The sequence below is a fragment of the Octopus bimaculoides genome, chromosome 1 (assembly GCF_001194135.2).
Source record: "Octopus bimaculoides isolate UCB-OBI-ISO-001 chromosome 1, ASM119413v2, whole genome shotgun sequence".
Taxonomy (NCBI): domain Eukaryota; kingdom Metazoa; phylum Mollusca; class Cephalopoda; order Octopoda; family Octopodidae; genus Octopus; species Octopus bimaculoides.
Window position 1 is genome coordinate 98,594,160 of NC_068981.1, and position 15,120 is coordinate 98,609,279.

Here is a 15,120-nt window from a genome sequence, read left to right on the forward strand (position 1 = left end):
AGAGAGAGAGAGAGAGAGAGAGAGGGAAAACAGGTTTCTTTCAGTTTCCATCTACCAAATCTACTCACAAGGATTTGGTCAGCCCAGGGCTGTAATAAGAGACACTTTCTCAAGATGCCACACAGTTGTAGGACTGAACCCAGAGCCATGTGGTTGGGAAGCAAGCTTCTTACCATACAGATATAACATTATACAATATTATCTTTGATATAGGCTTATTGTTTTCACGGATTAATATCAAAGAAGCTACCTGAACAATTTTAAAGCACTATGCTACTTTCAGTGAATACACTTAGCAAAAAAACAAAAAAAATATTGTCTCTGAGGTAAGTTTTCAAAAGGACTGACAAGCTCCTATGATTTACAAATGTGTCTAGAGTACCTCCTACTGTGGAAAAAGGGGAAAGTTAGAATTGAAATGTGCTTATGGAATTAAGAAAATGAGAAAACACTATAATGACTGATATTTTTGTATTGTGACTGTTAAATGAGTTCAATCACTAAATGAAACAATAAACATATGTAAACGATATACATAACTTACAACTTGGACTGTATGGTGTCTTTTTCATTAGACACATCCTCAAGACTGCGATCACCAAGGGAATCTTTCAAGTAAGGAAAAGAAATATAAGCAGTTGTGTTAAAAGCAAAAGCTTTCACATTAGATTAAATAACAGCTAGCTAGTGTATTCTATGCACAGTACAATAAATATCACATTTATAAAGTTGTAGGGATTTGAACTCTTAACACGAAATTATTTGTTCGTTGTAAGTATTGGTTTGGTATGGGATACAGACCATCCAAGTGGAGATCTTGTCTCTGATGTTTTAACAAGCATTAGAACATTTATCGTACTTGAAGATGCAAGTACAAAATTGTGATTATAATTTTGTTTCCCCTCTCCCTTCAAAATATTTTAAGTCTCAATGTTTTCTTTTATGGCTTTCTGTTGCTTTTATTTAGATTTATTTGTAAATTTCAAGATGTCTACATTCAGTTTTCATACATCCCTCCATTTTCTGGTGACTAGGATTCATTTTGAAGATTGTCTGAGGCAAGTGAAATCGAAATCAAATTTGATGACTGGCATCTGTGCTAGTGGAGTGCTAAGAGCACCATTCGAGCATGATCATTACCAGTGTAGCTTTACTGGCACGTGAAAAAAATATTTGAGTGAGGTCATTGCCAATGCCGCTGGGCTGGCTCCTGTGCAGGTGGCACATGAAAAACACCATTTGAGTGTAGCTGTTGCCAGTACCGCCTGACTGGCCCTTGTGCCAGTGGCACGTAAAAGCACCCACTACACTCTCGGAGTGGTTGGCGTTAGGAAGGGCATCCAGCTGTAGAAACTCTGTCAGATCCGATTGGAGCCTGGTGCAGCCATCTGGTTTGCCAGTCCCCAGTCAAATCATCTAACCCATGCTAGCATGGAAAGCAGACGTTAAACGATGATGATGATGATGATTGTCATGAGTGAGCCACAGCATTTTCACATGGACAACCTAAGAATCGACCAATCATCTTGAAACATATATTTTAGCAATGTGGGAGTTCTGTTAGAACAAACTTTACTGTGGTAGATACCATGAGAGAAACTCTTGTATAGGCTTTTGGTCTCACTAGCAGGGAGACAAATCTCCACCAACTCCAGCAGTTGAGCATCCATCATCAATAAAAGCAAAGAAGGTTGAAATCACGTGATCTGGTGGCCTTGGTGTTTGAGTTGGTGGAGATTTATTTCCCCTCTAGTGATATTAACAAGCATGCATTTTGCACCAAAAGCCTATTCCAGTTTCTCTCGTGGTATCTACTGTAGTCAAGTTTGTTTTAACAGAACACCCAAATTTAAAGGGGAATAAATACAATCATCTTGAAGTGATGTCATGACCATCATCTCAAATGTTCTTGAAATTCACACCCTTTTTCACTAGTTAAAGAGTTCTGGCACCTAAATCACAGCAGATCATTAACTGCATTTCAAGCAGAACAGATCTCAGCTCTCACAAAAAAAAAAGACAAGAAAAGAGCCTTAACAAGTTTCAAGGAATTTGTATCTTTTCATCTCTCACTTTCCAGATAATAAATGGCTGAGCAAATACAGTTAAGTGCATTTCTACATCCTAGTCTCGTTACCAGTGAGGATTTTCAAAATATATGTGTGTATACAAATATAGCCTTCTCTTAAGGTCGCTTTTGTTGTAATTCTGACAAGATCGCTTTTGTTGTTAATACACACAGCCAGCTTTATCTCACACCAAGATTAATACAGCATCATCATCCCCTTGACAATGATACAACACCTCAACACAGTCAAACAATGCAACACTAGATAACCAATGCATTTTAAATGCACAACCCCATATTCAGATACACAAGAGTGAAAACCCATTTAAGATGCTCTGAAATTGCACAATTGGCTTCTACATGTGCAGCTAATGCAAAGAATGAAACATGAAGCTTACCCATATCTACATCAGATATCAATGATTTCTGGATCCTTGACTTCTTGTTGAGTTCTTTCACTTCAGCAAGATAGCGATCAATCATGAGGATATCGGGCAGGATACTTTTAGCCATGGACTCATCACTCATAAGGTCTTGCTGGTCTTCTTCTGCCTATAAGTTATAGAATATAGGCCTTTAGGGGTAGAATTAATGTGTTCAATGTGTCGTTAAATCTGAATTCCACTCTCATTCTGTTACTTAATTAGAATATCAACTAAATATAAACCAGAAATTTAACAAATAAAACCAAATCAAAATTTTTCCCCTAAATAAGAAGTCATTATTTGACTGTGTTTTAGACTACTAACCATTATAGCCAGCATTATCTAAAAGCTGGTGGAATCATTAGCACGTGGGGTGAAATGCCTAATGGTATTTCGTCTGTCTTTATGTTCCAAGTTCAAATGCTGCTGGGGTTGACTTTACCTTCCATCCACTTGGGGTTGATAAAATAAGTACCAGTTGAGCACTGGAGTCAATCTAATCAACTTAGCCCTTCCCCCAAAATTGCTGGCCTCGTGGCAAAAATTTCAAACCAATATCTAAAAGAAATTGTTATGCTATATACCTCTCTGCCTAAACATATTTCTTTTGCATTTTCTTTACATATAACTGATTATATTTGTCTGTATAACTTGTAGTTCACCCAGTGAATAATTAATATGTTGAAATAAATAATGGTTAAAAAATAATAAAACAAACTATCCCATTTGTGATTGTAAATTTTAAAATAGTAAAGAAAACAATTTGTATTAATCTTCCCATCCTGCTTGTCTATGTATCTACTGTATCCAACTATCAATTTTAGTTTTGTATTTCAAAATAAACTGTACAAACCTCTTGAATACTTTTGTTCAGTTTCACAATAGCATTGTTGGTACTGTCTAACTTATTTTTAATGTCAGGTAGTTCAGTTGTAGAAAGAAGAGTCAGCTAGAAATTGAAAAAGAACAGAAATTATTGTGAACAATATTACAATTTTAAGCAAAAAAAATTGCTTTTAGAAAATATGCTATTCAAGATGACAAGTGATTGAGACCTTTCACAATTTGCTATGCTTGAGAAGACTTTCTGAGCAAAGTGAAATCATAGTTGTGACCAGTACCGGTGGCACATAAATGGCACCTATACCAGTGACATGTAAAAGGCATCAACTACACTACACAGCCATAGGAACCAAGTCAAATAAGAATGGAAACTGGTACAGCTCTCTGGCTTACCAGTGCCAGTCAGACCATCTAACCCATGCCAGCATGAAAAACAGAACTAAATGATGATGATGATGAAGACACACATACATTTCATACACTGGAACTAATGAAGGATCTATGAAGTCACTCAACCTACAGTATATGCTGGCCAAATCTTAAAATGTTCCATATGCCTTTAAAACGGTGTCAGTGCATGTGAAAAATACAGACATTTAGAGACATATTATTCAAAAAAATATAATCATTTTTCATATAGACTCATACATATGTGGTGGAGTTTCTATGTGGTCATTTCACTTGTTTGACAAGGCAGAAAATTCTCTTAGCAAACACTTTACTGTCTTTAAAGTAAAGATCACATTTTGGAACCCACAATAAAAACAAGACAGTCGGAGTAAAATACTGATTAAAGAGAAAAGTCTGATGCAAAACGACATTGAACATCTTATATGGACGTATGTCAAATTGTTTCTAAACATTCAGCTATCTCTTTCTGTGAAGAACTGACTGGGCTTGCTCAACAGTAACAATAACAACACATATGCACAAGCCAACAAAAAGCTTTTACATAGCCACTTCCCTTTTGAAGAAATAGCATCCAAATCTCCCTTAAATTACACTTTGTCATCTTAAAAATGGAAAGATACATTAGATAATGAAGTTCTAGATACTCTTTGATTAATAAAAAAAAAGACAAGATGGTCATAGCTGAAATGCCTTTCATCATCTGTCTATTCAATTTCGACTTACTTGGAGCTGCACAAACAATACAAACTCATGGACTTGAAAACATAATTATGTTCAACATTAATGTTTTGAACTTCAAATTTCATTGTGAACTATCTTTGATATGTTAAATTTCCACAGTACCTAAATGTTTCCACTAATTTTCATATCAATTGAAGATAATGAAAGTATCTTAGCATTGGCAGGGTCACCAAGTAACTTGCAAGACAATGATCCTTTGAGAGAAGAAGGGGAATCACTTCCTCCAATGCCTGCTCCCCTCTCAAAGGATCTTTGTCTTGCAAGTTACTTGGTGGTCCTACCAGTGCTGATGCCACGTAAAAAGTATTCAGTCCATACTGTAAAGTGGCTGGTATTAGGAAGGGCATCCAGCTGTAAAAACCCTGCCAAAACAGACACAGAAGTCTGGTGCAGGCTCCTGTCTAACCCATGCCAGCACGGAAGGCAGATGCTAAAGTGTTGGTTTATCACTTCTAACATCTAAAGATGTTGGAAGTGTTGGTTCATTATTTTTTAAATGTTCATTTTTCCATACTTGCATGGGTCAGACAGAGTTTATTGACAGATTTTCTACAGCGAGGTGTTCTTCCTGTCACCAACCCTCACATGTTCTCAGGCAAGTTAATATTTCCCCCATGCCCGGACAAGCTTTTGCAGAATATTGACAATGAATGACTGCTTCTACGACCATGACAATCATTTGCAACTATCACATGGTATCAAGACAAGAAGACATAAATATTCACACTCACACATACATAAATACATCTTATCTGCTTATTCCCGAGAGGGTCGTCAGGGTAGATTCCTCAAGCCCGCCTTCCATCGGCTCCTGTCAGAAGTAACCATCTCCAATTGAACCAGGCTGGACCCACAAGCAAGAGCAACTGAGCTCATGGATGTTATCCAACCATTTTGTCTGCAGTCTATCCTTGGGTCTCCTGCCAGTTGGTTTTGCCAGTAAAACCTGTCCAGCAATTTTTTCCTGAGTCATTCTAACCACATGTCCATTGTATTGGAGATGCGATCTCTCAATTTGGAGAAGTATTAGTTGTACTTGGAACACCTCTCTGATCTCTGTGCTATACACTCTATCAAGTGACATTACTCCAAAGACCCTTCGAAGGAACCCCATTTCTGCCACTTCTACTCGCAATTGTATTCCTTTGGTCATTACCCCAGATTCACGACCATAGATATGAGTAGGAACAAACACTGAATTGAGGATAGTGAGTTTAGCTTTTACACCTACCTTCCTTCTTCTGATGACCGAATGCTGAAACTGGTTCTTTTACTACACCAACACCTGCAATTCTTGCACTTATTTCAGTCCCCCCCCCCACTGCCTTCCATCATTCATGTATAATGGGTCTCTTTCAGTTTCCGTCTACTAAATTAACTCAAGGTTTTTGTTGGCCTGGGGCTATAATGGAAGAAACTTGTCCAAGTTGCCATGCAGTGGGACTGAACACAAAACCATACGGTTGGGAAGCAAATTACTAAACCATGCAACACTGCTTCTGCCTATCAGTTCTCATTGAGTAAATCTGAAGTTCCAAAGCAACAATAACAAGACTGCAACATTACAGAAATGTATGTGAAAAACTTACATTTTCCTTAATTGGTTTCAACTGTTGTAGAGTGTCATATTCATTCTGGTATTGTTCAAGGTCTCCCTCACTTTTACGCAGTTTAGATGGGACCATCCGTAATTTATTCTCAAGCTACAAGATAAAAGAAAGGAAATGTCATGATAATTAAGAAGCATTGCAAAACCCATTATTCTATGGTGATGTAGGTTGGACAGGTCTTCAATGCAGCATGTCACTATTTGTCATCTTCTGTAAGAGGCCAAAAATCCCTACATCCCTAAGTCTGACCTCACTATATTCTCAAGTTTTTTGTGATATATCTACTAAAACTACTCTCTAATGTTAACAAATAAAAAGAAACATTTTCTATATAAACAATGAAATTATTAGTTCATTTTTTCATACAAAGGAAGAAAATATATCAAAAGTATTTCTTTAAAAAAAGAAGAAATAAAATAATCTTAATATGCTTTCCTTCTTGAAACAAAAGAATGGATGAACCACTAATAAAGCTGTTTATAAAGTGAAATACAACTGGATCAACCACTACTGTGAGAGGTTTCCATTTGGACAAAAATGGATGTGTGATAGATGTATCTCACAAACAATGATCCAGAAAAATACAAGACATGTACACAACTCACTCATTCCTTTGGAACATATCCACACACACACACTTGAAGATGTCTGACACTTGAAATACAAGGTTACTGATGGAAAATTTCCATCACACACTTCAATTTGAAAAACTTTTTCACTTGGCATTCACATTACAAGTCCATATCAGCCCAATTGACCTTCCTACTAATACTTGTGATGCTCCAAATTCTTCCTTACCTCAATTTTGCTTGTTTTCACATAAAAATGACAATGGCCAATATTCAGTTCTTCAGTCACTTTAGATTGTCTGCATCCATCACCCAGGCTTCAGCACCATGCAACATGACACTTGTCACATATATTTGTGACATGCACCCTCAATTGAGGTGGTGTAGTACTGACAGAGGTGGCTTTACGCCAGGTGATGAGAGGTTAAAGTATGAGAGAAGGTCAAAAACAGGGGTCTTGCTGTAGATATATGGCTACCCCAGTTGGAAAAGAAAATGAAGGAGAAAATGTGTCATGGTATACCCTCAAGTTACGGGAAGGTGAATACGAAAGAAGTAGTACAGAAGCCTGGACAGGATGGGTGGATAGGTGAGTAAATTCATGAGTGTGAAAGGAGAATGGATGAAGATGGAGATTGCCAACCACTTTACAGAGTGTAATGGGTGCTTTTGCACAGAATTGGTACAGGTGCTTTTCCATGGCACTGGCACAAGTGCTTTATGCACAGTACCAGCACCTACAAGCCAACAAGATCAGGACTGTTCAGTTGGTATAATATAAACTGTCATATTATACCAATTGTCCTCTATAAGGCAAACATTCGGACAATATACAGAGAAAGGGAAAAGTAAATGTCTTTGAGATGAGGATTTTTCACAGATTGGGCAGAATAAGCTGGAATTACAGGGAAACTCACCTCTAATATTAATTCCCGAATTTCTTGCTCCTGTTCAAAGCCTCGATGACATAACGGACAACATGGACTATCTTTCTTCAGGTCAACAACAAATTTCTTGTAAAAATGTTCTGAACCCGTTAAAGACCCACGTAGGCTTTACAAAAGGTTAAAAGAAAAAAAATAAACCATAAATTATCATATCACAAAATTATAAATTGAAAAGATATAGTTGATTGATTACAGACATACACAAACACAAGGCCTATGCTCCAATGATTCAGCCTATTAACAATAATAATCTTGATCTCCAGCTTTAAATAGAGCTTGTGTTAAAACACAGATTACTGCATTATTTACCTTGAGAGGATCTCACATAAGGACTCATGGTGCATAAAAGCACTCATAATTATATTATTGACAGATGAGCATCAACTGTTATGGCTGCCACATCATGTGATTTCACCTTGCTATGGATTCCTCAGTAACAGATGCCCAACTGCTCATTAACAGCTGAATTTCCCATCAATTATATATAGAATCTCAGTGTCTATTCAGGAACTGGCGTTGCAAATAGCCAGTGGGCTGATTAAAGAAGAATTAATAGCAACAGAAGCAGTATTAATACCAAACGGTAATCTTGACCTTCAATTTAGCGTGGATCATGAATTAGAACACAGGTAACTGCATTATTTACCTTGAGAGGATATCTCATTAGGATTTGTGGTGCATAAAAGCATTCATAATTATATTGCTGATAGGTGATAATGGTTTCTAATTTAGGCACAAGACCAGTTATTTTGAAGAGAGAGTGTTAAGCAATTACATCAACCCTACTGAGCCCAAAGGGATGAAAGGAAAAGTTGGCTTTGATGCGATTTGAACACAGAAGGTAGAGAACTGGAACAAATAGTGCAAGGCATTTTTTTAGATGCTCTAATTTGTAAAACTGTCAGACGACTGTCTCCAGGGATAATTATTTCAAATTTAGCTAAGTGGCTAGAAACTGCATGTGGAACAAATGATTGTACCAACCCCAGTACTTGAGTGGTAAATAAATAAACTATCCCAGTAAACTGAAAAAACAAAATGATCTTAATGACTGGAATGGACACTATTTTGTTATGTAACTAGAATATACTACAAAGTATATTAATATAATTTCAACAGAAAATCTGTAGAGATAACCTTAAAGTGATCTTACTCTTGCACTTGAGTGAGCTTTAGCTGTATGTTCTGTAAGCTATCTTCAAAAGTGTCCTCTCCACAAGCATCTTGCAGCTTTTCTTCCAGCTCTGCAGAAAAAGTCACCAAAAGAAAAGTAAGTTAGGGAAACAAGCGATTTGAAATATCATGTATGCTTAAAAAAAAAAAATTTTAAAAAAATGTATGAGTGAGATGTGATCTTTGATCTGTTTAGGAGGGTAATAATTCTGAATAAAAATTTGCTAACTTGGACAGTGGTGACTCTATCAACTTACATTAGCAACCAGATGGAGTTGATTGAGCAGACCTATGATGATAAGGATCCCGTTTGTAACCCACCTGTCTTTTTTCAGGAATAGTTTACTTAGGACTACAAAATCTGTGTTGCCTCTTTTCTTAAAATGGTAGAGTGTGATATGAGGGAGATTTGAATGCTACTTTTAGCAGATCAAACAACCATGAAGAATGGTAATTGTTGGTGTTGTTACTGAGGAATGGATTAAGGCAGTGGTTTGACAAAATTGTTAAGACATTGGAGAAAATGCTTCACATTATTTAGTTACAGGTCTTAACATTCTGTGTTCAAATCCTGTCACAGTCAACTTTGAACACATTAGATTCTTTTAAGATTTGAACTCAGAACATGAAAGGTGGTAATTAAAATCTCATGGCATTTTGCCGAATGCTCAGCTAATTCTGCCAATCCAACACATTGTCATTGTTATATGCTGTTATGGAAACAAAACATTTTTACTCACTTTTTAATTCATTCTCTCTTTTCCGCATATCTTCTCTGCATGAAATGAAAATGTAAATTTAATAAGATAAAATTTTTTTTAAATGTTTATAAAATAACAGTAAAACAACTTTTTCTTTTTGTCTTTGGTCAGTAAGTGTTATTTCCTTTCGCTCCTATTTAGAAATCAAAGGAAATGACTACAATTCCCTTCAAATTTTGCTTTTGTGACCTGGACATCAATGTTTTGAAACTGACTTATTTTTCATTACACTTCAGACGGATTCAATTTTAAGTTGCTGAAGTAGAAGTATGATTATAGCTAATATTCTGCTCAATATCACAGATTTGCTTGACTATAACCACTTGAGCATGTCACTTAGTGGCTGATAATATGTGCATCTCTGATCATGAGCAGGAGTAGTGTAGGAGCATCACAGTCATGTGTTTGGCAGGATTAAATGTAACAAAAGCAAAATTTGAAGGAAATATTAGCCATTTTTCATAACTTCTAGGGGTAAGCAAATAAGAAATAATAGTTGCTACCCAAGGATAAAAATCATGTTACACAGTGTAATAGGTACAAAAGTGGAAAACTAATTCCAAGTAATTTCATAAGTATAACCCGAAGTTACTACATATAGGAAACCAACGATGGTGCAAGATATGCCAGGAGATGAGAACTTGCTATAGACAGTGTAATTTGGCTTTCTTTACTTGGCTGGTCTTTGTCTCATAGATGCGTGTGTGAGTGTGCGTGCATGTCAACCACATGTATGCATGTGTGTGTATGTAGTGTTTGTTTGTTGAGTATGGTGGCTGTAAATGATGTTTTTCAGTGTTGCTCATAAGAAAATTATGGATTATATAGGCACTTCTTTAAGTTAGTCTATTTTCTTAAAGCCATATTTTTCAGTGGTTGATGCTGGTTTGGAATAGTTTGTGCTGTTAAATTGGCTATGAGTAGAGAGAGAAGTTGCATAAGAGAAAAAGCAGAAAGCGAACACAGTGTATCAGATGGGTTTTAGTTATAGTTAGTTGGTGAACAGAGGTTTGCTAATTAGTCAGATGGTTGGGTTGAGTAGTTAACATTATGAAGGGTTCTAAGCATTTAATGACCCTTCCTGACACAAGTACATTCTATATCATACCAAATAGTAAAAGGTATGTCCATTCTGTATTGAACACTTTGTTCAAGATTTCTCTTCAAAATTATACTCTTGAAATTCTGCCTGTCCACAGCATCTTTCAAAATCCCATTTCTAGTCTTCAACAATTCAAAGTTAATATTAACTGCTATCAATCAAGAACAAAAACTCAACTACATATATTCAATGAAGATAAAAAGGTTAAAAACAAAACAAAATACACCAACTTACAAGAGCATTCTCTTCTGAGTTTCTTTACTGGACAAGTCTTGCCTTAGTTTATCCAACTTTTCAGTTGACTTTTGGACACTAATTGACTGTTTGCTGCAGAAAATTTGAAAAATATCAATGTTTGATTCATAGATAATGTGTGTGTGTGTGTGTGTGTGTGTGCGTGTGTGCGTGATCAATATGATCCTTTAGCATCCATTTTCCATGCTGCATTGGGTTGGATGGTTTGACCAGAAGTGGCAAACTGGGAAGCTGAACTAGGTTCCAGTTTGATATAACTTGGTTTCTATGGCTGAATGCCCTTCCTAATGCCAACCTCATTACAGTGTGTGCTGGATGCTTTTAAAGAGCCACCAGCATGAGCACTTTTACATGGGACCAGCAGAAGACTCTTGGCCAATCCTCTTCACCAGAGGATGCAGCCTTAACACTTCTGCTATGGAGGATGGGTCTTCTAGAGCAGGGGTTTTCAAACTGTGGTCCGCAAAGACAAGACAGGGGGTTCGTGGACAGCAAATACTTTTTATGGGCAATTTGATTTTATGTGTTTTTTAATCGAAATCTTTTAATTGACAATAAACCTATTTGTTAAATACTGTTAAATAAATAAATGTAAAAATATATGTTATTTTAAGCAAATATTTATGTATAAATTTCATAAGCGTTTATAAGGGGGTCCCTAAGGTAAAGCCTGAAATATAAAGGGGTCCGCAAGTCAAAAAGTTTGAAAACCCCTGTTCTAGAGTACAGCAAGGACACACACTCACATATATATTATAGAAAACTACATTAAAAACTAAACAAGTATTCAGTAACCAAATTCTTTTTAGAACCATCAGCTATACTGTATAGCTAAACTGAAGTCACATCATCTATATGTCATCTATCTAAATGATTATATAATAAATTTTAAATAAAATATACAAAGAAAGGTATAAGATTAACAACACAGGATTGATTAAATTTACTGCAGGGACAACATTCAGCAAATATATTAATTCAATATATTTGAACAAATAAATAAATAATAATAATAACCATTTCTACTATAGGCACAGGGCCTGAAATTTTGGGGATGAGGTTTAGTCGATTACATCAACAGCAGTACTCAACAGGTAATTATTTTATCAATGCCAAAAAGATGAAAGACAAATTAGACCTCGGCAGAATTTGAACTCAGAACATAAAGACGGATGAAATGTCACAAAGAATTTTGCTAACGATTCTGTCAGCTCACTACCTGGGTTCAAATTTTGGTACAAGGCCAGCAATTTTAGGGAGAGGATAAGTCAATTACGTTGACCCCCAGTATTCAGCTGGTACTTATTTTATCAACTTTAAAGGCAAATTCAACCTTGGTGGAATTTGAACTCAGAATGTAAAGATGGACAAAATGCCACTAAGCATTATGCCTGCCATGCTAATGATTCTGCCAGCTTGCTGCCATATAGTAAGATAATAATAAAACTGACTGAGCCATCCATTGGTTTTGCTATATAAATATATCTAAATAACTCAAAATATAGCTAAAAATACTACATACAGTTGACATGATGTTCATAGTACACTAACTTCAGGAGATGAGTTAGAAGCAGCATCAGATTTTTCTTTTCTCTTTTTTTTTTTTTAATGAATTAATCAAACGACTTAGCAGCGGCTGCACTGCCGTCATCACCTTTACCATTTAAAATCCATTTTTTCCATTCTTGCATGGGTCAGACAGAATTTGTTGAGGCAAGTTTTCTACAGACAGATGGTCATCCTGTCACAACTCTCACCAGTTTCCAGGCGAGATAATATTTCCTCAGGGCTTACCCGGCCTAAATGTTTGCAACGAAGTGGATGCTGCTTAAGATTTTCCAAGGGCCAGTTTGTGCTGTTAAACACAACCTTTATTGACCTTACAAATGCACTGAACACTATCAGTCATGAAGGACTCAAGAGATTCATGGTCATGTACACATGTCCTGACAAGTTTACTTCTCCAGTGTAGTAAATTTTGCCACATCAAGGCAGAAGACAATGGAAAGTTGATGACAGCCTTACAAGTGACAAATGGTGTTAAACAAGGATGTGTGCTGGTATAGATACTTTTCAGAATGCCATGTGTACCTTCTGCTGTTAGGATATACATTTTAAAAGTATAACTTTAATATGGACTTTTGAGACTAGTGTTAGTTAACCAAAATATCTTTGTATGCTGACTGGCAGTGGAAGGCATGATACGTGTGAGGGAAAGTTTTTACAACTTTCAAGTCATACTCCATTGCAGTTGACATCTGATATGTGTGTGTTTGTGTGTATTCACACGCACAAGCATGCATCTACCAAATCCTACTTGCAAGGTATTGGCCAATCCAAGGCTATAAAAGAAGACATTTACCCAAAGAGCCATGCAACAAAATCAAACCTAGAAGCACATACTTACTTGCAAAGCCACTTTCTTTGCCATACAGCCATACCTGCTGTTGTCTCAATGTCCTGACTTCGAAAAAATTTCGCAAGGATGAAGTCTGTAAGTTCTAATTTAATGTTATTTAATTTTTACTCAAAACTGATTCTAGGTCTCTCACTTCAAAGTCTATTTCTATATGACTTAATATCCTCACAACTCTCACACTTGGTTTGCAATACAAAGAATCAATTTAAATTGTTTGTTTAGACAGAAACCTAAAAACGACCCTCTCCACTAAGGCTGATAAAAATTAACTTCTCCACTATGACAGAATTACTATATGTATAAATATAAAGGGTTTTTACCTCACATATTCTTCCAAAGTTCCACGGAGATCATTACGTGGCATTTCTCCCAAAAGATGAATAATGCTGGTTTCATGGCGCGATTTACTAATAACAAAAAAAATGAAAATAAAGTTATATTTTGATGTTCTGAATTAGACCTGCATGGTATTTCTTTGAATATAATTGCTGGAGACAATACAATATCTTTAGATAAAGCAAATGAAATTTTAAATATTTCCCATTTAAATTATGAATACAGGAAAGAGAGGAAAATTCAGATTTTTAACTTAATTGATGCGATCATATTTATAAAACAACTTTCTCCTTTGTTGATAATTTTTGTCAGATGATATCTAAGCTTTCATTTATGCCACACATCAATTTTACATGTTTCAGACCTAATCTACTAGCTACAGAAAATAATATCAGGTTTCTATATAAACTCTCATTTTTCTCTCTATGAAAATAATTATGTCAATCCATGGAAATATCTATCTATTAGCTGCTTAACACTAGATACTGGATTTAAGCATTGGAGAGTAAAAGTACATTCACAAACATGAAAACTTTGATACTGTAGTAGCAACGGTTTTTTAAAGCCATACATACATAGTATAACACAAAATTCTAAATAGAAATAGAAACAGTTTAAATCAGAGGTTCCCAAAGTGGGTGGTGGAAAGTTCCAAGTTGAAGTGGGGCAATAATGGGGTAGCGCTTCATGTAAAAGCAACAAAATAATGGGTTCATTAGGTTAAGTATTATTTGTGAAATACAGTTGCTTGGGGGCGCTAGGAATGTGGCCTGTGTGTCAAGGGGGAGGCAGCCTGGAAAAGTTTGGGAACCACTGGTTTAAATCAACTAAGTGAGGCAAACAAAATCTTATAAATAAAAAAATAAATTATGAATAAAAATTCAAACCTTCTACTAAAGTATGTTTGTACCTGGATTACAAAAAATACTTTATCGCTTATAGCAGCAGTTTTTGAATGCACTAACTGCTAAAAAAAGGCTTCACTCAGCTATATATTATCTTGTAGTCAAAGAATGACTTCCTTTATACAAGATGCATTCAAAATGTATCTGACTTTATTCTTTCTTGCCAAACTAATGCCACCTTTCCCGTGCATATATCTAGATTACAAATGTGTAGTGCAAGCTTGGATTTTTCTTTTCATGCAAGATAACTGAATGTGTTGGGCTCTAAGCTGAGGTGAAGTTAACTAACCTAGGAGACGGAAAACTCTGACAAAATAAGCCTAAGGTACATTGTTTATTGAGTTTGTGGCAAACATTTGCACCACCTTTCTGCTATCAACATTTCCAAAGAGTGTGGTGTGGCTGGTTTTATACAAAACTTCACCAATGAAAACAAAGCAGCTGTTTAGGTAGTCTCACAACTATTGGTTGTTAGACACTGATATGTTGAAGCTGACAAGAGAATCCAATATACACATACACACACATATATATATATATATATATATATATATA

At 35.8% G+C, this 15,120-nt stretch overlaps 1 protein-coding gene across 7 annotated transcripts in view; it reads right to left on the reverse strand.

Annotated features, from left to right (window-relative positions):
• The window catches only part of LOC106876178 (DNA repair protein RAD50), a 94,547-nt gene that overhangs the window by 37,181 nt on the left and 42,246 nt on the right, over positions 1-15,120 (reverse strand). For all 7 annotated transcript variants that reach the window (XM_014924614.2, XM_014924609.2, XM_014924612.2 and 4 more), the window contains 9 exons: positions 13,645-13,731; positions 10,885-10,977; positions 9,528-9,562; positions 8,768-8,858; positions 7,585-7,720; positions 6,078-6,191; positions 3,347-3,442; positions 2,467-2,620; positions 545-608 (listed from right to left, as the gene is read on the reverse strand). In XM_014924614.2, the coding sequence (XP_014780100.1) occupies positions 545-608; positions 2,467-2,620; positions 3,347-3,442; positions 6,078-6,191; positions 7,585-7,720; positions 8,768-8,858; positions 9,528-9,562; positions 10,885-10,977; positions 13,645-13,731 (870 nt within the window). The remainder of the gene's footprint in view (positions 1-544; positions 609-2,466; positions 2,621-3,346; positions 3,443-6,077; positions 6,192-7,584; positions 7,721-8,767; positions 8,859-9,527; positions 9,563-10,884; positions 10,978-13,644; positions 13,732-15,120) is intronic.